At 52.2% G+C, this 22062-nt stretch overlaps 1 protein-coding gene and 1 long non-coding RNA gene across 2 annotated transcripts; one reads left to right on the forward strand and one right to left on the reverse strand.

Moving 5' to 3' along the window:
• The first annotated feature begins 600 nt into the window (after nucleotides 1-600).
• ACP4 (acid phosphatase 4) lies at nucleotides 601-22012 on the forward strand. The gene is made up of 11 exons (XM_064581886.1): nucleotides 601-867; nucleotides 8681-16290; nucleotides 16361-16465; nucleotides 16538-16624; nucleotides 17453-17599; nucleotides 17974-18072; nucleotides 18179-18274; nucleotides 19031-19163; nucleotides 19245-19327; nucleotides 19791-19915; nucleotides 20137-22012. Exons 2-11 carry the CDS (start codon nucleotides 16183-16185, stop codon nucleotides 20507-20509), a joined length of 1356 nt encoding a protein of 451 aa, XP_064437956.1. The 5' UTR covers nucleotides 601-867; nucleotides 8681-16182; the 3' UTR covers nucleotides 20510-22012.
• LOC135362896 (uncharacterized) lies at nucleotides 3611-7324 on the reverse strand. Its single transcript, XR_010408304.1, has 3 exons — nucleotides 7187-7324; nucleotides 4375-4603; nucleotides 3611-3741 (listed from the first exon to the last, which is right to left on the reverse strand). It is a non-coding gene; the product is annotated as an uncharacterized LOC135362896 (long non-coding RNA).
• Nucleotides 22013-22062: the final 50 nt, after the last annotated feature.

The following is a 22062-nucleotide window of genomic DNA, read 5'->3' on the forward strand; positions in this document are numbered from 1 at the left end:
GTGATGTTCCAGAACTGCTGAGTTCTCTTCTGACTTAAGTAAGCCCTGATCAGCCAGACTGGGGAGCCTTGTTGGGCTGGGCTGGGTATGACCAACTCCGTGCCCCCAGCATCCCCGGGTACAGGGGAGCTCTTTGTAGAAAGGAAGATGCCTGTATGGTGCCATGTTTGGGACCTTGAAATGAGTTCGATCTCTGCTTCTCTTCCTCCCTGGCCTCCCTCAGGCTGAATCAGGAGCTTTCCCTGGGCTCCCACAGAGTTGGGGGCTTTCCTCATCACACCGTCCATTACTCTAGGTGCCACTGTTTGGTCATTGTCATACTAAGCCCAGGGACATAAAGTTATGCGCACACAGAGAGGTGGGGGGCGGGGAGGGGAGTGGAGGGCATTTTGCAAGGACTGTTTAAGCATCATCAGCTCCCCTGTACGCTGCATTCTGGTGTGATTTCCTGACTCAGTTCTGTTCATAGGGATCCTGCTCCGCTCACCTCCCAGAAGCCCTCCCAGGCCTGCCAAAGACCAGCGTTTGCCAATGCCCCCGCCCTAACTCTGCGGAGCACCTGCGGTTTGAGAGCTCGGAGTCGCAGACCAGATAAGGTCTCCTCAGCTGCCTGGGATCGATGCATGAAGAGATTCCAGGGCGGTGGTGGAGGAAGGGCCCAACGCCTGAGATGACCCAGCGGAGGAAGAACCCGGCCGGCACCGGTTGGCCAAGACTACAAGTCCCAGGAGTCCGAGCGGCAGGCCCTCTACCTTCTTCTCAGAACCACGTTTCCCAGAACCATCGGGAACCTCACGCAAGTCCCCTCGAAGTCCCGCCCCCTCCTCCCACGTGAGGCTCGCTTACATTTCGCAGAAAGCATGACAGGTAGGAACTTGGCCCTCTCCAATCAGAGCTCACACCCCTTCTCCCCGGGCCTCGCCCCAAGGTGCTTTGGGAAATGTAGTCCCGTCACGAGTCAGCGGGAAGAAAAATCCGAAGTCGAAGTCTTAACATTCATTTAGGCTTAGACTATACCTAGTGCTCAGACCTTTCCAAGAGTTTTTTAAAAATACGGGTGAATTTCCACGGATAATTGTATATTGATAATAAGCGTCTTTTATTTATTTTTAAAGATTTTATTTATTTGACACAGAGAGAGAGAGAGCACAAGTAGGCAGAGAGGCAGGCAGAGGGAGAGGGAGAGGGAGAGGGAGAGGCAGGCTCCCCGCTGAGCAGGAGGACGGACGCGGGGCTCGATCCTAGTACCCTGGGAACTTGAGCCGAAGGCAGCCGCTTAACCAACTGAGCCACCCAGGTGCCCCAATAATAAGCATCTTTTAAAACATAAGTGCAAAAAATAAAATAAAATAAAACATAAGTGCATAGAAAATAAGAGAATGCGTAGAAAATGGTTAAGAAATAGTTCTCAAAATTTGAGTATCTTGAATATGTACTGAATTACAACATAAAATATGTTATAAAAATTCTTCCTTGGCCTCGAAAAAAAAATTCTAAATATTGGTCCAAACTAATTTAGTTTCTTTAAAAAAAAAAACACATACACACACCTTTTTGTTTGGAAATAATCTCAAGCTTACAGATATCCTGCCCAAATACAAATAGTATCTACCCAGGTTTATCTATTGTTAACAATTCACTCCATTGCTTTGGCTTATCATTATTTATCTATCCATCCACCCATCCATCCATTCATCACCCACCCATCCATCCTAACCCAATTACCAGGAATAAATTAAAGTCAGGTTTACTGACCAATTGCAGGGAAGGAGACCACATCCCAAAAGAGAAGCTGTGATCAACTTACAGGATTTGGGGGAAGAGAAGAATTTGGTGAAATTTAGGTGAAACTGGTTTGGTAGCTTCAGAGCAAAGTAGGGATGTGTATAAATGAGTCAACAGTTACGGACTGCAAAGTGGACTCAGGATCCTGTTTCCTTGGAAACTACAAAGTTAAGATAAACGTGGCATGCTATGCCCAGAAACTCTATATAAAGCTCTGCATCAGGGCTGGAAATTGAGGCTCCTTGTCTGTGTCAAAGTGACGTAGATCTTTCGGGAAGAGAGGGCTAAATTTCATTCTTATGGATATGCTTTCAAACAACAAAGTTTCGAAAGCCTATGATTTTAGAGAACAAACTTTCTCAGTAAGATAACAGTAGTTGCTCACAACGGGGTTGGTTAGGACCCTTTACAGCTGCCACATATCCCTGGGAGAAATGCTTCTTGTTAACTCCACAGCTGGCCTTATCTGTGTTTATAGATAGATGGTGGGCGGATTTTTACAGTCCGAGCTAGTTTTTGTTTCTCAGTACATGCGTATATTTTCTGAAGCATGTGTTAGTTGCACACATCATCGCCCTTTACCCTGAATACTTCAGTATCTCCTAGGAACAGAGATACTCTCTTACTTATCCACAGTAATCAACCTCAATAAACGTAACATGCACTTAATTCTTTTTATCTAATCTCCTGGTGGTCTCTCAGTTTCATCAGTGGGCTCAGATGCTCTCTCTCACAGGACTTTCCCCTGCCAGTTCAGGATCTAGTCTGGGCTCAGGTATTGCATTTTGTTGTCATGTCTCCTTGAATCTGGAACATTTCCATATTTATGATATTGACATTTTGGAAGAACAACCCCCACCTTTTTTCTTTTTTAAATAGAAGTTCCTCACTTGAGTTTGCCTGACGTTTCTTCATGATGATTCAATTCGGGTTATACATTCTCCACCAGAATATACGAGGTGAGGTGTGTCCTTCCTCCTTATGGCCAGTTGAGGGAAGCGCGCAGAGCATAGAATGATTTCTTTTGCTTTAGGTCATGTTTCTGTCCTCAGTGGTTCACTTTGAACATGACCCCTCCTGGCTTCGACAGGCTTTTCTGTGCCAGCCCCGTGTTCTTTATTCATTCATTTGAACAACCTCTCCTCTGCTCTAGCCCCAAGCTACCAAGTCCTCCTAAAATGCCAGCTTCTGTCATTCCAGCAGCAAGTTGCTTTTTTCCAAAGCACAGGTGGTTGTGTGAGCCGAGCCAGATGGTGTGTGAGCTTGGGTTTTGCAAGTTCCGGCAGGAGGCAAGTAACCTTCCCTTCTCAGTCTATTTCCACCTACTCCAAACGCAACTGGACTTCGGGTTCTGACCCTGAGCCGTGACGGCTCCTGGCAGCCTTCCGGGCAGGGAGCCAGAGCTGGGGTGGATTTGGAGGACAGAGGTGGCAGGAAGTAGAACACCAGCTCTGCCTTCAAAACAATCTTTTGGGCAATTTTGTAATAGTGGGTACCTGTAAAGTAATCTATGTGTAAGGAGACCACCCGTTAATTCACCGCTCGATTTAATACCAGGACGTTGTTATTTACTGCTCTTTCCTTGTGCTGTCCTCATGCCCAACTGTAACCACTGTCCTGAATCATGTTTATCCTTCCTCAATTTCCATGATTACTTTAGCACATAGGTAGCACATAGGTGTCCCTGAACAATTTCATTTTGCTTGTTTTTGAGCTTTGTAGCAATGACACAGAGCTGCCATAACAAAGTACCAAAGACAGGGTAGCTCAGACCACAGAAATTTTATTTCTCACAGTTCTGGAAGCTAGAAGTTGAAGATGCACACGTCAGCAGGTTGATTCCTTCTGAGGCTTCTCTCCTTGGCTTGCAGATGGCTGCCTCTTCTCTGTGTCCTCACATGGTCTTTTGTCTGTGCTCAGGCATTCCTGGTGTCTCTCTGTGTGTCCAAATGTCCTCTATAAGGACACCAATCAGCTTGTATTAGGGCCCACTCTAAGGGCTTCATTTTACAGACCTTATTTCAAAATACAGTCACATTCTAAGGTATTGGGGTTAGGGCTTCGACATATGAATCCATAGAGAGGGGCAAAATCTAGCCCATTACCATATCTTACTATATGTAGCTAGCTTTTTTTCCTTTAAGATTTTATTTCTTAATCTCTACGCTCAGCGTGGGGTTTAAACTTACAACCCCTAGCGCCCCGTTTTCTTTTCTTTTTTTTTAAGAGTCGTTTTAGGTTGACAACAAGGTTGAGAGGAAGAGGGGCACCTGGCTGGCTCAGGTGGTTAAGCGTCTGCCTTCGGCTCAGGTCATGATCTCAGGGTCCTGGGATCAAGCCCTGTGGGCGCAGGCTTCCTGCTCAGCGGGAAGTCTACTTCTCCCTCTCCCTCTCCCTCTCCCTCTGTGATCTCTCTTAAATAAATAAATAAAACATTTTAAAAAAATGTTGAGAGGAAGGTAGGGAGATTCCCCATATACCCCTCACTCCCACACATGCATAGCCTCCCCCGTCATCAACATCCCCCACTGGAATGGGTACATTTGCCACGATTGATGAATCTACACATCATCACCTCTCAAAGTTTACCTGAATATTCATTCTTAGTGGTGTACATTCAGTGGACTTGGACAGATGTAAAATGACATGTCTCCACCATATAGTATTATACAGTCGCTTAAGAAATTCTTCCCTGCCCCCACGGGTGAAAGATATTCTCTTTCATTCTTAAAGTTTTCCCTTCCACACGAAAGTCTTCAATCCACCTGAAGTTGATTTTTGTGAGGTGTGATGTAGAAATCCAATTTCACTTTTTCCCCTAAGGATAACCAGTGATTTCAACAGCATTTGTTAGTTATCTTTTCCTGATTCTCTGTGTTCTCTGCCCCATCATATTTTAGTATTTGTGGGTCTTTTATGGGGCTCTCTGTCCTGCACATTGGTTAATTCATTTAAGCCTGCATCAAGACCATCCTGTCTCAATAACTATTGCTTTGTATAACATTTCATTACAACTTTATATGAACCCACGTAGCAAGTAGAAAAAGAAGTAACACTCCCTAACTCATTTTATGAGGTTACTACAATGTTAATACAAAAAAAAAAAAAGTCAAGGACAGGGGCACCCGGCTGGCTCAATCAGTGGAGTGTGCAACTCTTGATCTTGGGGTTGTGGGTTCGAGTCCCACATTGGGTGTAGAGATTACTTAAAAAAATAAAATCTGAAAAAATCAAGAACAGCATAAACAAGGAAAACCACAGTCTATTTCTCTCATGAATAAAAAAAAAATCCTAAATAAAATATTACCATCTGATTTCATCAATTCATTAATTCTCCACATTCATGGGTTAACAGAGGAAAACCAGATGACAATCTCCACAGATGGAGGAAAAGCATTTGATAAAAACTTGATCCAACAAATAGTTTTTTCTATAATGAGCAATCTAATGCAAACAGTGGGAAAATAAGCAATAAAGCAAATCCACAGAAACAAGAGCAAAACAAGTGACAAAAAAAAAGGGAGGGGGCAGAAATCAATGAAATCAAGGGGGGAGAAAAGTCTAACAAAACAAGAAGTTATCTTGATTTTTGAAAAAGTTACTGAGATCAATTGACTTTTCGCCAAACCCAATAAGAAAAAAAGAGAGGGGCTACAAATGAAATACAAACCATAAAGTGAATAGTTATAGCTAGGACTGAGATATAAAAAGTAATTAGGGGCACCTGTCTGGCTCAGTTGGTGGAGCATGGAACTCTTGGTGTCGGGGTCACAAGTTCAAGCCCATGGTGTGTAGACTTTGCTTAAAAATATATGAATAAACTTAAAAAAAAAAGTAATTAGATGGTACATGACCAACTATGAGCCAACATTTAAAAACATAGATGAAATGGTTAAATTACTAGAAAAATATAAAATGCCAAAAATTATGCAAAAATCAAGAACTTGAGTAAACCAGTAAGTACTGGAATATACAAAGTTATAGTCAAAGATTTCCATTCTCTCTCTCTCTCAAAAAAAACCCCAGGGGCACAGATGGTCTTCTAGGTGACTGATATCAAATATTCAAGAAATGCTTAATTTTTATCTTATACACATTATTCTGGAAAATAGAAATCATGTGGAATCTGTCTAGTTCATTTTTGGAAGCTAATGCAACGCTGGTTCTAAAACCAGATAAGGAACATGTACAAGAAAAGAAAATTATAGGTCCATTTCATTTGTGAATGTGGGTGCAAAAATCCTACATCGCATAATAGCCTACTAAATCCAAAACTGTATCATAATTCATCATGATCAGGTAGGATTTATCACTAATTAGCAAGGGTCGTTCAAAATTAAAAAAAAAAAAATTCTTTCAGTGTAATTCACTAGCAGACCAAGGAAGAAAATGTAATGATTTCTATCAACGTGGAGAAATAATTTGATAAAGTTTTATATCTATTTATGATTGAAAATTAAAACACTTAGTAAACTAGGAGAAAAAAGGATATTTTCTTAACTTTATAAAGCTTCCAGCAAATACCATAAAAATTTTGGATGCCTTCCTTCTAAGAGCAAGAATGACATTAGAATATCCTCATCACGGCTGTTGCTTAATACAGTACTGTATATAAATCCTGATTAATGGTTTATTTAAAAAGCTATAGGAACAAGTAAGAGATATCAGCAAGGTCCTGAATTACAAGATTAACCTACTCGGGCGCCTGGCTGGCTTAGTCGGTGGAGCGCAAGACTCTTGATCTCTCAGAGTTGTGAGTTTGAGCCCCACATTGGGTGTAGAGATTACTTAAAAAAATAAAAAGTCTTTAAAAAGTCAAACAAAAAACCCCAAGATTAACCTACAAAAATCAATTCCATTTCTCTACACCGACAACAGACAAACATGAAATGTAATTAAAAATAGCATTCACCATCCCTCTGAAATATCTAGAAATCATCTAGGAACTAACACATAAAAGAAAATTAAGATTCTGGGGATAAGACATTAAACTCTAATGAAGGACCCAAAGATGATCAGAATAAAAGTAAAGATACTTCTACTTGGATTATTTTAAAGTTTTTTTTAAAGATTTTATTTATTTATTTGAGAGAGAGAGAGTAAGAGAGCACAGGCAGGGGAGAGGGAGAAGCAGGCTCCCCACTGAGCAGGGAGCCCGACGTGCGGCTTGATCCCACGACCCCAGGATCATGACCTGAGCCGAAGGCAGACGCTTAACCAACTGAGCCACCAGGCGCCCCTATTTTAAAGTTTTTTTGAGATTCACATACCATATAATTCATACAACTCAAGTGGACAATTCAGTGGTTCTTGGTACATTCAGATATGAGCAACCATCACCACGGTCAATTTTAGAACATTTTCACCATCACAAACAAACAAACAGACACCAAACCTGTACCTTTCAGCAATTTTCTTATCACTCCATCCACTTCCAGTCCCAAGAAACCAAGAATCTATTTTCTGAATTTACAGATTTTCCCGTTATGGATATTTCAGATGAATGGAATCATATAAATGGGTCGTCTTTTGTGATTGGCTTCTTTCGCTTAGTGTGATGGTCTCAAGTTTCATCTGGGTTGTGGCTTGGATGAGTACCTCATTCTTTCTTATGGCCAAATAACATTTCATTGTATGGATATGTTGCATTTTGTTTATCATTCATCAGTTGATGGGGATGTGTCGACTGTTTCCACCTTTAATGCTGCTATAAATATTCATGTCCAAGTTTTTGTGTGGTTATGTGTTTTTATTTCTCTTGTGTTTTCGTATCTATCTAGGAGGGGGAATTGCTGGATCTCATGGTAACTCTGTTTGACGTTTTTGAACGGCCAGCCTGTTTCCCACAGTGAGCTCCCTCCAGCAGTGTGTGAGGGTTCCAGTTTCTCCTCATCCTTGTCAACACTTGTTATTATCTGACTTTTTAATTTTAGCCATTCTCAGGGATGTGAAGTGGTACTTACACCCTTGTGATTTTGATTTGCATTTCTTTGATGACTAATGATGCCAATATTTTCATGTGCTTGTTTTGGCCATTTGTGTATCTCCTTTGGGAAACATCTATTCAGATCTCTTGTCCATTCAAAAATGGTGTGACTTGTATTTTTGATATTGAGTTGTTAGAGTTCTTCACATATTTAATTTTTTTTTTTGGTTGTTGCTTTGGGGCTTACCATATACATTTTAATTGATTGGAATCAGGTTCCTATTTACACTAGCTTAATTCCAGTGAGATAGAGAATTGCTACTCCTGTAGAGCCTTCCCCTCAGGTCATGATCCCAGGGTCTCTGGTATTACGATTATGCCTATTCTACTACAGATGAGGAAGCTGGAGGGTCAGAGAGGTAAAGTCACATAGCAAGTAAGTGGCAGTCAGGGCTTGCAAAGACTGACCCTACTAATCCATTCAGTCATGATTATTGAGAGCCGGTGAGCTGAACGGCATGGTTCTAGGCTCTAGAGAGAGGTGAAGGAAATCCCTACTTTGGAGAGGGACATTCAAGGGAGAGGGCCTGACATTTGAGGGGAGGGGGCTAACATTCCAAAGGGAGGAACTGACATCCCAGAAGGAAGCGCTAACATCCCAGTGGGAGGGTCTGACATTCTGGGGGAGGAGCTTATGTCCCAAGGGGAGGGGCTGACATCCCTTATCCTCCAGAGCCTACAGCTTCCTCCTCACAATACTCTGCCTCTTCAAGTACTGACTGAGCCCACGGTACAAATAAATCTCTGCCATCCTCTGGAATCCCTGACCAGAACAGGGCCTCTGCCCTCACGGAGCTCGCAGCCTAGGGAAGACAGTCCTGAACAGGAAGATCCTGCAGAAAGATATTTACCTCCCAGGCAGGAGGGAGGCAATTACTCGCTCTTAATCACTACCTCTGTTTCTCTCAGCAAGGAGAGAGGGGAGGCGGCGCCCCCAATCTGGCCTGGTTTGAGATGTTCCCAGCCGTGGGAGACAGACAGACTGTCATCAAATGTCGGGAAATAGCTGTCATGAGACTCCTCACCCCCTGACACTTGACACCTTTCCCTTCCCGGCGCCTGAAGCCTTCGTTCCATAGCTGCAAAGTCGTAGGTACTGTTTCTGTTGACTGAGCACCGAATGCTTCCTAATCCTCACGCATCCCTGCTGGGGTAGAGACTGAATTGCTTGGGGTCCCAGTCAGGGCCAGGATGTCAGGGTCCGGGTCCAAGCTCAGCATGGTGGTGGGAGTCTGGAGCCCACGCCCTTCCCGATACACACGATCAGCTGTGCTATGGTCTCCCGGTTCCCATTCTTGTCCGCGTGGAATCAGATGAAGAGGGGGACAAGGTGACAGCCTTATGCGTTTGTCTGTTTCATTCACTTCTGTGTTCTTCGCTCCTGAGATGCGGTCTGTCGTGAATGACGTGCTGTCCCACGTCTGGGGCTCGCACTGACCGAGACCTGGGCTTACGCAGTGTTAATGATTCATTTCTTTCTTTCTTTTTTTTTTTTTTTTGAAGATTTTATTTATTTATTTGAGAGAGAGAATGAGATAGAGAGACAGCATGAGAGGGGGAGGGTCAGAGGGAAAAGCAGGCTCCCCGCTGAGCAGGGAGCCCGATGCGGGACTCGATCCCAGGACTCCAGGATCATGACCTGAGCCGAAGGCAGTCACTTAACCATCTGAGCCACCCAGGCGCCCCATAATGATTCATTTCTTTGAAAATGGGGACTTCCCATGTGCCTCCTCCTGTGGTGGGTGATGCTGGGGACCCCAGAGGAGTCAGACCAGGACCCTGATCTCAGAGAGGCTGCAGGCTGGCCACAGAGATGGATTTAGTCAGTGAGCTGTCAAGTTGGTTACGGCTGTGACAGAACAGGGACCAGTTGTAAGGGATGGGGTGGGAGCTTGAGAGATGGAGTTGAGGGCTTTCATGGGCCCTGGTGGAAAGCCAGGCTGAGGGGCACTGGGGAGCCATGGGAGGTGTGTGAGCAGGGGAGGGGTCAACACTGAATGTAGAGAAGTCCCTCTGGGGTCCCCTGGGGGATGGAGAGAGGCCAGGAGAATGTGGGCATGGGGGTCCTGGGGGAGAGGAGAAGGCCTGAGTAGGGGCCAGGTCACAGAGATGGAGGGGAGAGAGTGGAGGGAAGAAGAGGCTAGTAGTGGGCTCTGATCCAGCACACCCTCCCTTGCCTCACCTCCCAGTCTGGCAGAGCATGGCTCCCACTCCCTCCTCTTTAAACAGACACTAACCCCCCACCCTGTTTCCCACAGCCTGGCCATGCCCTCCAGGCTTCTCCTGCGGCCATCCTGGGTCCAGAGCCCCCCTTCTTCCTGCTGTCTGCCCTCAACTCCCTACCCCCTGTCCTTCCGGAGGCAAACTCATTGACCTTGAAACTGTGTGACCTTCAGAGCACCTCCATTTGCTGGTCTGTAAAATGGCTGCTATAACCAATACCACACGAATTTATCCTGCAGTTCTGGGGGTCCTAAATGGGGGTCACTGGGTTCAGGAAGAGAGTCCATTTCCTTTCCTTCTTTAGCTTCTAGAGGTTGCCCTGTTTGGTGGCTCGTGGGCCTTCGTGCATCTTCAAAGCCAGCAGGGTCGGTCTCTCGGCCCCTCGCTCTTCTGCCTTTCTCTCCTACTTCCCAGTGATGGTGTGGGCCCACCTGGACAATCCAGGGTCCTCTCCCCATTTTGACAAACAGCCTTAATTCCATCTGTGACCTTACTACCCTTTGCCACAGAATGGAATGTAGGCCCAGGTCCTGGGGATTACAGCGTGGACATCTTTGGGGCCAGTGATCTGGGGGGCTGGCCCTTCTACCAGGACGCCCGCAGCCCGCACACTGAGTCAGCTTGTGTCTGGCTTTGGGGTGCTGCTGGGGGTGCTGAGCACCTTTCACAGCCGGATGAGGGCCAGGGCAAGGCTGATTGGGGAGGCCCCAGCTGCTGGGGGTGCCGTGGGCCATAGGGGGGCACGTTGTTTCCCTGCTGGGTTCCCTTCCACCTGCTGCTTCTGCTGGGGCTGGTGGGGAGATGGGAGAGCCCAGGCTGGACAGGGTGGAAGTGTGGGTGCTGCTCAGACCACTGGAGCTCACCCTGGGTGGGGGAGGGGGCATGGGCAGTGGCTGTTCCAACCCTCTGCAGCCCCCCCTCCCCCAGGGGCCAGGCCTCCAGGCAGTGGCTGTGCCAGGCCCTCTGGTTCTGCCAAGGGAGAGAGTCTAGAATGGATACGGACACGGATGAGAGGCCCAGCCATCCCAGGAGGACCTGAAGGGAGACAGTATGGGGGAGCGTGGAGGGTGAGGGAGGTCCTATCTCCTCCGACTCTGGAGAATATGAGATGTGGAGATTCAGTAAGAGATGGATAGGAGAATGGGGAGGCAGAGCGAGAGAGGTGGAGAGAGAGGGACAGAGAGGCAGAGAGAAGGATAGGGGTGGGGGGAGACAGAGACGGGGTCAGGGGAGATACAGAAGACCCTGAGAGAGTGGGACAGAGACCCCGAGAGACCCTGCGGGGCAGGGACACAGAGACCCCAAGAAATGGGGTGAAATGGAAGGAGAGGGGGAGGGGATGCATGCAGGTGCATGGGACTGCATAGACACGGCAGCTGATGGCAGCCAAGGCAGGGAGGGGAGGTGAGAAGCAGGCCAGGCTGCTGGGAGGGATCAAGTGGAAGAGGAGACAGAAAAAGATATGGAGACAAAGACCCAGTGAGAGGCAGAAACATGAAGAGCTCTAGCGAAAGACCGAAATAGCATCGGAATCAGTCTGAAGGAGAGCACTCGGGGGAGACAGACGGACAGGGAAACGGACACCATGGAGAGAGGGCCAGAGGGCCGTGGGCCTGCATGTAAAGGCGGGACTGTGGACATAGCAGAGGAATTTGGGAATGAGAGTGACCACCCATCTTGATTATCCTGGGACCGAGTGCTTCCTGGGATCCAGGGCTTTGGGGGCTCAAACTGGAAAGTCCGATGCCTTGGTCCCCTAGGTGGAACGGGGCAGCCCTGGGCCAGGGGCTTTTCTGGTTCAGCAGGTCGTTGGTTATCATTCACTTCCCTCCCATCCCTCCCATCTTCTCTTGCTGCCCTGGGAAATGCGCCTCCCCACCACCCTTCCATTGCCCCCTGCTCTGGGAAGAAACTACTTTGTCTGCTTTCTTTGGTTTTCAAACTCCCAAATGTTTCTAAACTAAAGGTTAAATTTTGCTCCACGTTCTGAGTCTTTTGATGTATCCACGGAGCTGCCTCAGATATAAATGCACTAAGCTCCAAGGAGGGGTGGGGGGGGGCGGGGAATCCATCTCTTCTTGTCTTCAGAAAACATTACAGAGATGCCTCTGACCCTGGCCGCACATCAGAATCTCCGGGGGAGCTTTTAAAATCCAATTGATGTCCAGGCCCCATCCCCAGGCGCCGTGGTTTAAGTGGTCCAGGGTGGAGCTGGGCTCTGGGAGTTTCAAAAGCTCCCCAGGGATCCCCAGGGGCAGCGGGCTGAGCCCCATCCCTCCGAAGTGCCTGTGGTTGTGGAAATGCAACCTTAATAGCTCCCAGGGGACCCAGAACCCCAGCACTAAGTGGTTGAAAACCCTGGGGTGGGGGAGGGGGTCATGCAAAGACCGACTTCTTTGTCTATATTTGGTTGTTCTACAAGCATTGACAACCAAGACCCAAGCTGGGGGTCCCTTAGGAGTCAGATCTTATTCTGTGCACCCCACTCTTAAGCTCCTGGTCACAGCCTGGAAGGATGGGAGGGGAGAGCAGGCAGCCACACTGGGAGCAGGAGGGGTTTTAGGAAGTCTTCTAGAGGAAGCCGACACAGAGCAGAACGGAGGCGGGAAAGGGTACTCCAGGCAGAGAGCACAGCATGTATATGCAAAGGTACTGGGGAGTGGCATTTTTTACTATCTCTGAGTTATATGTGGTTAAGGATATTGGGGGGTGGGGGGGGGGGAGCTGTGCGTAGGATGTAGGTGAGATGGAAAAAAAAGAAAGGAAAAGAAAAGAATAAAGACCAGAGGGAGTCAGGTCGTACACAGCCTCCAAGGCCAGGCTGAGGGGCTGGGACTCTGGGGGACGGGGCGGGGACGCGACCTGAGGGCCACAAGAAGGCTGCCAGCAGGGAGGGACAGGGTCAGCTCTGGTTGTAGAAGGACCTCTGTGAGAGCTGGAGGAGAGAGACAGGAAGCAAGGCAAAGGTCCAGGGAGAGAGAAACCCTGGGAGCGGGGCAGGAAGGTCTCCGAATTCTGGTTTGCGAAACCAAATTCCCTCCCAGAGCCGGGCGGACTAACTTCTAGCTGGGAAAATGGTCCAACACCTCCCCCGTGTGGTTACTCGTAGTTTTGCAACCAGGGCCTCTAAATCAGGACGCTTTTGAGAATTAAAGAGGACGCTGTTACCAATGATGTTGGAAGAACTGGCCCAAAGTGTTTGCAATCCGCGAGACAAAATCGTAGTGAAGCTATAAATCCGTTCCTAATCAAAATTTGCTAGGCCTTTCCTGGGAAACCCAGGATGTTCGGTCACCCTATTCAGGAGCTGCCCTTTCAGATGTTGAGTCGAAATGAAATTGTTCATCCGATGAGAAGGTGGATGAAGCTCAACCAAAGGCTGGGGTGTCACCCAGGGCATTCCATCTACTGGGGGTGAAGTCACGGAGTGGTGAGGAGGAGTTTAGTGAGGGAGCTGGTAACAGACTGTCTTCCATAGGAAAGGGCATTGACAGTGGGTATTGAAGGTTGAATAGGAGTTTTCTAAGAAAAGAGAAAGATGTGTTGATAGAATATAACAATGAAGATGATAACTACAGACTTTTTGCAGCTGACAAATTCCATTCGTGTCTTTGATCTCAAGTTTTTCTGGCTGTAGCCACCTGGTCCCACTGAACAAAGATTTTCACCTTTGTCAGACTGAGAAGAAAACCAGGGTTCAGAGAGAAGGAATATATCTGAAGTACACAGCAGTCTGTGTTGATACCAGGTGAGTCAGCCCTGCTCTCTCTCCCCTCTGTGCTATTTTATTTTTAAAGATTTTATTTATTTGAGAGAGATAGAGCACGAGCAGAGGGGAGGGGCAGAGGGAGAGAGAGAAACAGACTCCCCTCTGAGCAGGCAGCCTCTTGTGTTGTGGGACTCCATCCCAGGACCTTAGGATCCTGACCTGAGCCAAAGGTAGATGCTTAACCGACTGAGCCACCGAGGCGCTGCTCCCCTTTGTGCCTTTGCAACCAGAATTCCAATGTCCTTCCTCCTTTCTAACTGCTCCTGAAAGACTCCTACTCATCCCTCAAAACCCAGCTCCCTGTCTCAAACCAGGGACTCCAGGCCTCTAGCCCCTCCTTTGTCAGACCCAGGAGGCTGGACACCTGGCCCCTCCTCCCTTTGATTCGGAGACCTGTCCCTCAAACAGAGCCGGGGAGGCTGTGTACCAGCCAGGATGGAATGGGATCTGCTGATTCAGTCCATTTATTTGGTCTCAGAGGCCAGAGTCATGATCCAGGGCAGAATGCTTTTGGATTAGGCGTCCCTGTGTCTTCTCATTGCTGAACCTAAGGGAAGAAGACACAGAGATACACAGAGGCATGGGAGAGGAGGAGAGGCTAAGTGGATAAAATGGGGGCCCAAAAAGACAGAGATTCAGCCCGCCACCCCTACCCTCTTCCCACTCACCTTGTTGAAGAAGTAGATGGAGGCAAGGATGGTGAATACAGCCATGGCCAGGGTTACATTCTGGGGGGAGCAGTCAGAGGTCAGGGCCCACTCCCTGCCCTACCTCCCCCCCCCCCCCCCCCGCCAGACCCCTCCTCACTTCCTGAAAGTTCATGGCCATGGCCTTGAACTCCGTGCTTTGCTTGGTCTCCTTCCTTTCCTGGACTCTGAACCAGAGAGGACAGATCAGCCACTAGAACCTAAAAGGGGTTGCCTGGGAGACCAGAATGGTGGCCGTGGTGACGAGAGAAGGGCATTCTGGGTAGAGGGGACACAGGGCAGATGCTTGAGGGAGAGGGGGACTGGGATGCAGAATGTTACATGCAGTATCTGAACTTGGGAGCGGGACATTTGAGATTGCAGAATCCAGATCTCCAACACTATGCTGAGTTTGGTCCCCCCATCCCACCCCAGGGTGCTGGGAAGCCATGGGAGGCTGAGAATAGGGGCGGCTCTGGGCGCGTCAGTGTCTTGGAGCAGGGAGGAGGCTGGGAGCCGGGAGGTGGCCCCAGGGAAAACAGACACAATGTTGACAGGGACCGCAGCTGGACTGGGGACTCCAATGAGTCTTGTCACCCGTGCTGGGGGTGGGGTGGCGGCACCTACCTGTGGACCACAGGCACAGGGACAGCGCCAGAGACTCCAACCGCCCCCACCCCGGGGGTCCCTGACTTTCACGCCACCAGCCTTCCCACTAGCATTACAGGCCTCCGACTCTTTTTGTCCTTTACGCCTTTAGAACTAACTTCTCGGTTTACCAGAAACACAGAGGCTAAAGAAACAAGTACCGTCGAAGGTCATTATCCACGGGTCCCATTTTTGCGAATTCACCTCCCCCTAAATTCTCTGTAATCCCAAAACGCATACCCGTTACCCTCTTGCAGGCATTCGTGGACATGCGCAGAACGATTAAAATTTTGAGTTGCTGGATGCACACGTGTTCCCAGCTGAGGTTCTGACGAGGGGACACTCTGCCCTTTGAACTCATTAATCCTCAAAGCAGCTCTCTGAGATTGCACTCGTTCCCATTTTATGGATTTGATGAGCGAGGAGGCACAGAGAGGTGCGGTAACTTGCCCACAGTTGCACGGCTTGTAAACGGTTACGTTAGGAGTTTGAACCCAGCCAACCCAAATCCAGGGTCTGGGTGTTCAACCACTGGCCCATGCTGGCTGGGGCCAGATGTGGGTGGCACCGGAAGGTGACATCTCCAGGAAGCCCAAGAGAGCTTCAAAGAGCTCCAACATTTAAGGGGTGAGAATAGAAAAAGACAGACTTGGGTTGTGGGGAGAGAGGAGAAAGTAGAGAAAGTGTCTAGAATGTGGGGCTGGGTGGGGGTGGGGGTCTCTTTGTGTCCTTTCGCACCCAGGTTAAGGGCCCCTGGTTCAAATCCCAGCTTCGCCACTCACTGCCTGTGTCCCCTCAGGCAAATTATGGGACCCGCCGTGCCTCGGTTTCCCCATCTGCACGATGGGGGCGGTGAGAACCGCATCAACCCCCGTCAGAGGTACAGTGAAGATAAAGCTGGCTACTCCGCTGGCTAATCCAAGGCTGGCAAGGGCCCTGGGGGAGCCGGATCCCAGGAGGCCACCTTGGCTCCCGGGGTAGGCATGCCGGGACCCGCTTTTCCGGGGGTGCTGAGGCAGGGGTAACGAGCGGGTGGGGCTGCGGCACCGACAGCGGGCTGAGCTCAGCGTCTGGGCTGCGTGGACATGGACGGGCCGGGGTTTTGGGGGCTCCCCGCTGGACTTCTGCTCCTGCTGCTATTGCCGCCGCCACCCCGGGCCCTGGCCGAAGGACCCCTGGTGTTTGTGGCTGTGGTGAGGTGTCCCCGCCCTGGCCCGGCCCCCGTCCTCTCCCCAGCCTGCCCTGACCTGGTCCCGTCCCCAGGTGTTCCGCCACGGCGACCGGGCCCCGCTGGCCTCCTACCCCACCGACCCACACAAGGAGGCCGCCACCACCCTGTGGCCGAGAGGCCGGGGCCAGCTGACTGGGGTGAGAAGCCGGGGTGCGGGTGAGGAGTGGGCGGGCTGGGGAGGGGTCTGCTGAGGCTTTCTCCATCCTCAGGAGGGGGTCCGCCAGCAGCTGGAGCTGGGACGCTTCCTGAGGGGCCGCTACGAGGCCTTTCTGAGCGCGGAGTACCGGCGGGAGGAGGTACTGCCAACCAGATGACCCTCGCTTGGCCTCCTGACCGCTCACCTCTGACCTCCACTGACTCCCAGCACTCGCTGCAGGCCTCCGCCTCTGGCCTCAGACCCCCAATAACCTGACCTGCACCCCGTATCTGATCCCCGACCTCCAAACCATCAACCAACTCATGCTGACCTCTGACCCCATCTCAACTCGAGTCCCATGCTTCACCTCTGACCTCGGGGCTCCATCCACTCTGACTTTATTTTCTGGCCTCCACCTCTGTCTTCTGACGCCCACCAACTCCGACCAGACCTCCTGAACTCTGGTTTCTGACTCCAAAACTTGACTGATGCTGACTTTGACCCTCACTGGTTCAATTTGCCCTCCTGAGCTCCAGTCTTTGATCTCTGCCCTTCATCAGATCTGAATCCTCCTTCCTATGTCCTCCTGTGTCTTTTGACTTCCTCCAATTAGGATCATTCCTCCTGACCTCCGACCTCTGATCCCTGATAGACATGTACTGAAGTCTGGTCCCGTGTCCTTCCACCTTCCTTCTAAACTTGGACTCCAACAGTTCGGAACTCAAGCAGTTCTGATCTTCCTTTCCAGTGATGCAACTGACCCCTTTAATCCCACATGTTCACCCAAATTCTGACCTCCATCCCCACTGCCCAATGACCTTGACCTCTGACCCTCGATCCCACCTTCCAACGCTGAAGACCAGACACTCCACCTCACTCTGGGCTCTGACTCCCAGCACCTGACCTTCGACCCCGAACTGAACCTGAAGCTTTTGGTTCGCTGCTGCCTCGGGCCTCTGAGCCGGCACTGGTCTCCCCGCCACGGCAGGTTTATGTTCGAAGCACTGACTTTGACCGCACGCTGGAGAGCGCTCAGGCCAACCTCGCAGGGCTGTTCCCCGAGGCTGCCCCGGGGCGCCCAGAGGCTGCCTGGAGGCCCATCCCTGTGCACACGGTGCCCGTCACCGAGGACAAGGTCAGGAGGCTGGAGAGAAGCAGGGGGTGGGAGGGATGGAGAGAGACCGAGACCCCTAGGTGGAGGGAGCCAGTGGCTGGGAGAGGCTGGGAGAGGGATGGAGAGAGACCGAGACCCCTAGGTGGAGGGAGCCAGTGGCTGGGAGAGGCTGTGCGGGCCCCGGCAGCCTATGCCGGCTGGGAGACGAGAGCCGGTCCCTGCGTCAGAGCTGTCCGGCTTGGGTGAGCCGCCATCGCCGTGCTGTGCAGCCAGATTTGGGAGGGACCACATACTTTGAAGAGAGAGATCTGGACGAGGGCTCCACAGCCCCAGCTCCCCGCACTGTGACCCTGGGGTCCCAGTCGCGCGGTCCTCTCTGAGCCTGTTCCTCCCAGCTGCTGAGGTTCCCCACGCGCAGCTGTCCCCGATACCATGAGCTGCTGCGAGAGGCCACCGAGGCTGCCGAGTACCAGACTGCGCTGGAGGGCTGGACAGTGAGCGGGGCCGCCGGGGCGGCCCGCGGAAGGGCGTGGGGGGGGGCGTGGGGGGCAGGGAGGGGTGAGGAGGCCCATCAGACTCACCCAGCCCCGGTGCATCCAGGACTTCCTGACTCACCTGGAGAACTACACGGGGCTGTCGTTGGTCGGAGAGCCGCTCCGCAGGGCGTGGAAGGTTCTAGACACGCTGATGTGCCAGGTGAGCCCCCGCCCCACCCACCCAACCCAGTGATTAAGGGAACCTGGATTCAAACCCCAGCTTTGCTGCTCACTACCTGTGTTCCCTCAGGCAAGTCACTTAACCCTTGGTGCCTCAGTTTGCCCATCTGCACAGTGGGGATAGCAAAACCCATACCAACACCCTTTGGGGTTTCTGTGAAGATCAAAATGGGTTAATCCACGCGATGTGCTTAGAACAGTGCCTGGCACACAGTGAAGTCTGCAGGAAGGCTTGAGGCTACGTGTTTGTCATTCCTCCTGTGGGAAAAGGTCCCAAACCCAAAAATTGAGGAGCCGGAGCTGACCTGAACCGGCGTGATGCTCTTCAGATAGATAGTCTTTGCTTACCCCATTCCATGAGAATTATCCTAGTTGCACGGTGGGAATAGCAGTGTGTGGGATTAAGAGGGTTGCCCAGCCCCCACTGGATGTGTTCTGAGGGAGATGGTATTGCCACCACGGGAACCTTCTAGATTCCAAAACGTCTGAAGTTTGAAACACCTCTGGCTCTGTGCGTGAGGGCTCCTGGGTTGTGGGGTGATGGTCATTATTATTAATTAATGATTGCTATTGGCCATGACTTCCGGACAAGACCCAGCCCATGAGGGGTTCGGAAGAGGGGTGGGAGAGAGGACTGCAGCTCAGGGGGATAGCACAGGCACTGGGAAGGCCTGAGGGGACGTGGCGAGCTCAGGATATCCCAGTCACTTTGTCTTCTCTCCCTGTCTCTCTCCAGCAAGCCCATGGTCTTCCCCTCCCATCCTGGGCCTCCCCGAATGTCCTACGGACACTAGCCCAGATCTCAGCTTTGGATATTGGGGCCCACGTGGGTCCACCCCGGGCAGCCGAGAAGGCCCAGCTGACAGGGGGTGAGGTGTGGGGCTGGGAGGCGGGGTGGCCAAAGCACCTTCCTCTGGGGGATTCTCAGCACTCTGTTCTTGCCCTGTCAGGGATCCTGCTGGATGCCATCCTTGCCAACTTCTCTCGGGTCCAGCGCCTGGGGCTGCCCCTCAAGATGGTTATGTACTCAGCTGTGAGTCTTTGGGAAGGGAGGCAGTGCCACGTGGGCACAGGGATGAGGGGGATGGCAGATGGCGATGCGGGTGAGGAAGAGCTGGTGGGTGGTCTCAATGGAACTTCAGCCCACTGCCCTGGGTAATTCATATCTCCAAACCATACTCTCAGACCATATCACTAGAGGTACGCAGTCTGGAAGGAGGGAGGGGATGGTGTTACAAGAGAATTTAGCTCTTCTGGAAGGACAAGCTGTTTAACTGAGCTGCCCGATCATATTTTTGCATCTATTTGACCAATGTTCATTAAAGGATCCCCTGTAACTGGTGGAACTGCCTCCAGGATGAGCCGATTTGGGGGGGCGGTTAGTTCTAAGAGATCTGGGAGACATCTGGGAGGAAGCCAGATGTACAAATCTAGAGTTCAGGAGAGAGGAGCCATCGAGAGAGGAGCCGTGTCTCAGCCCTGGGACCCACCTGCAGCACGACAGCACCCTGCTGGCCCTCCAGGGAGCCCTGGGTCTCTATGATGGGCACACCCCACCGTATGCTGCCTGCCTCGGCTTTGAATTCCGGAGGCGCCTCGGGGACCCGGACGAAGATGCAGGGTAAGGAGGGGGTGGCACCCGGGGATGGGCAGGACGGAATGGTCTCAAGAAGAGAGATGGGATTCCAGGTGGAGGGGAATTTGTGTGGGATGGCGCGAGGAGGGTGACAGGTAGGACTCAGGAGCCCAGTGTCTCCATTCGGCTACTCCTCTCCAGATTTAAGTCAGTGGCGGGGGAGCTGAGGAGGGGCCCGGGTGCCACCACCTCCTGTCTTCCTCCAGGAACGTCACCATCTCCCTTTTCTACCGCAACGACTCCACCGGCCTGCCCCTGCCCCTCAGCCTTCCTGGGTGCCCAGGCGCCTGCCCGCTAGGCCGCTTCCGCCAGCTCACCGCCCCGGCCCGGCCTCCGGCTCACGGGGTCCCCTGCCACGGCCCCCCTGAGCCTGCCACCCCTGCAGGTGACGGCCACTGGCACTGGGGTGGGAGTGTGGGGGGGCGCTGGTCCCGAGACTCACACTCCCGTGTTCTCCCCGCAGCCACTGTGGTGCCCCTGCTGGCCGGGGCCGTGGTAGTGCTGGGGGTGCTCAGCACGGGGCTGGGCCTGCTGGCCTGGAGACCCAGCTGCCTGCGGGCCTGGGGGGGCCCCGTGTGAGCTGGGAGCCCGGGCACCCCTCCCCCACAGCTGGCACTGCGTCCCAACACGACTGCTCCCCCCGCTGCTTTGGCTTCCGTTGACTTACTGCGTGCGCCCGTTCTGGGGAACCGAGGGGGCGCTCCCTGGCCGGGAAGCCGCAGGCAGTCGTGCGCGCTCCTGCGGGTCGGCATCCGTGTGCACATGGGCATGCGTTAAGGGCGGCTTGCGTACACGTACGTGGCACGCGTGTGCATACACGCGTGCTTCCTGGGTTCTGTGCACACGGGTGCACGCACCCACCTGACCCATCTCCGTGCACGCACGTGCACGCCGGTCCGTGCGGGTGCTGTGTACTCACGCACGGGGGCACATGGCACGTCAGTGCCCGTGGGGACATGCGTCCGTGGGCACAGCCACGTGGCGCGCACACCAGCTCAGGGAGCCCCTCCGCGGGTCACACGCCCCGTGGAGACCCGGCTCCGGGACCCTCGCAGGCTCTCAGTGCCGCAGCCCGGCGTCACCTTTTTCTCCATCCTCCGGCTGCGGTGGGGTGGGTCAGGCCCGCGTGCACAGGGACAGCGCTCGGCGAGGGCCGGGTCCCGAGCCACGGCAAAGCCGGAGGCGGGCTCCGAGCGACCGGCCTCTGGGCCCCACCGCGTCTGGCAGACCCCACCACCCTTGCCTCGAGGCTCCCGGACGCCGGCAGCGCTGGGAATACGGCTCAGGGCTCCCAGCACCGCACAGGCTCCGGCCGCTTGGCGGTGGCCTGCGGCAGCACCCGCCGGCTGCCACGCGGCCACTTAAACGAAGGCAAGTGGAGAACTGAGGTCCCAGCTGCACTGGCCGCAGTTCAAGGGCTCTGGTCACGCACGGCTGGCGGCTGGCGGCTGGCGCGCTGCTCGGACGGTAGATGGGGCCCCCGTCACCAAGAGCACAGCTCGCGCAGCGCTGAAGACTAAGAAAAGCCACTGCACACCTGCTGAGAGAAACAGCAGGCTCTGTTCGTGCTGTCCCTGCACTTAACTGCTCATCCCAGGAGGGGAGGTGCCACCTCCCCACCACATACCAAGCACTGAATGGCCCAAACCTGGGGCACTGACAGTCATGCCTAGGTCTCCAGCTGCATGTACCGCACAGCACTACGATCGGGGGAGGCCACCAGACTGACAGAAGCTACTCCTAGCCACCAGATCCCCAGACTTCCACCTGCGGGGAGGGAGGTGCCAGGGCCCTCGCACAGGGGCCAGCAGCCCTGTCTGCACAGCTCAGAGAAGCTTGGGACCTCCCTCCTCCATGCCCATCCCTGGGTGGGGACCGGGCTCTCAGAACTTGCACACCCCCCTGCCCATCATCGTCCCTGGAGGTATGGAGCCATCACAGGGCCTCAAAAAGTGTCATGCACTTGGGGGTGGGGTGGGGGGGGGAGAAGCATCTTCTTGCTTAGAGATTCAGACCCAAAGTTCTAGCAGGTTCCCCTACCCTGTTTTGAGTGGCCCCAACAGGAGCCCAGCCTTCTCAGCATACTAGGATAGCCCAAGGAGATGGGAGACCTCCCTGGGGCCATGGCCCAT

The sequence above is a fragment of the Mirounga angustirostris genome, unplaced genomic scaffold (genome assembly GCF_029215605.1).
Source record: "Mirounga angustirostris isolate CCGP_5_RB_7025 unplaced genomic scaffold, mMirAng1.0.hap1 SCAF_16, whole genome shotgun sequence".
NCBI lineage: Eukaryota > Metazoa > Chordata > Mammalia > Carnivora > Phocidae > Mirounga > Mirounga angustirostris.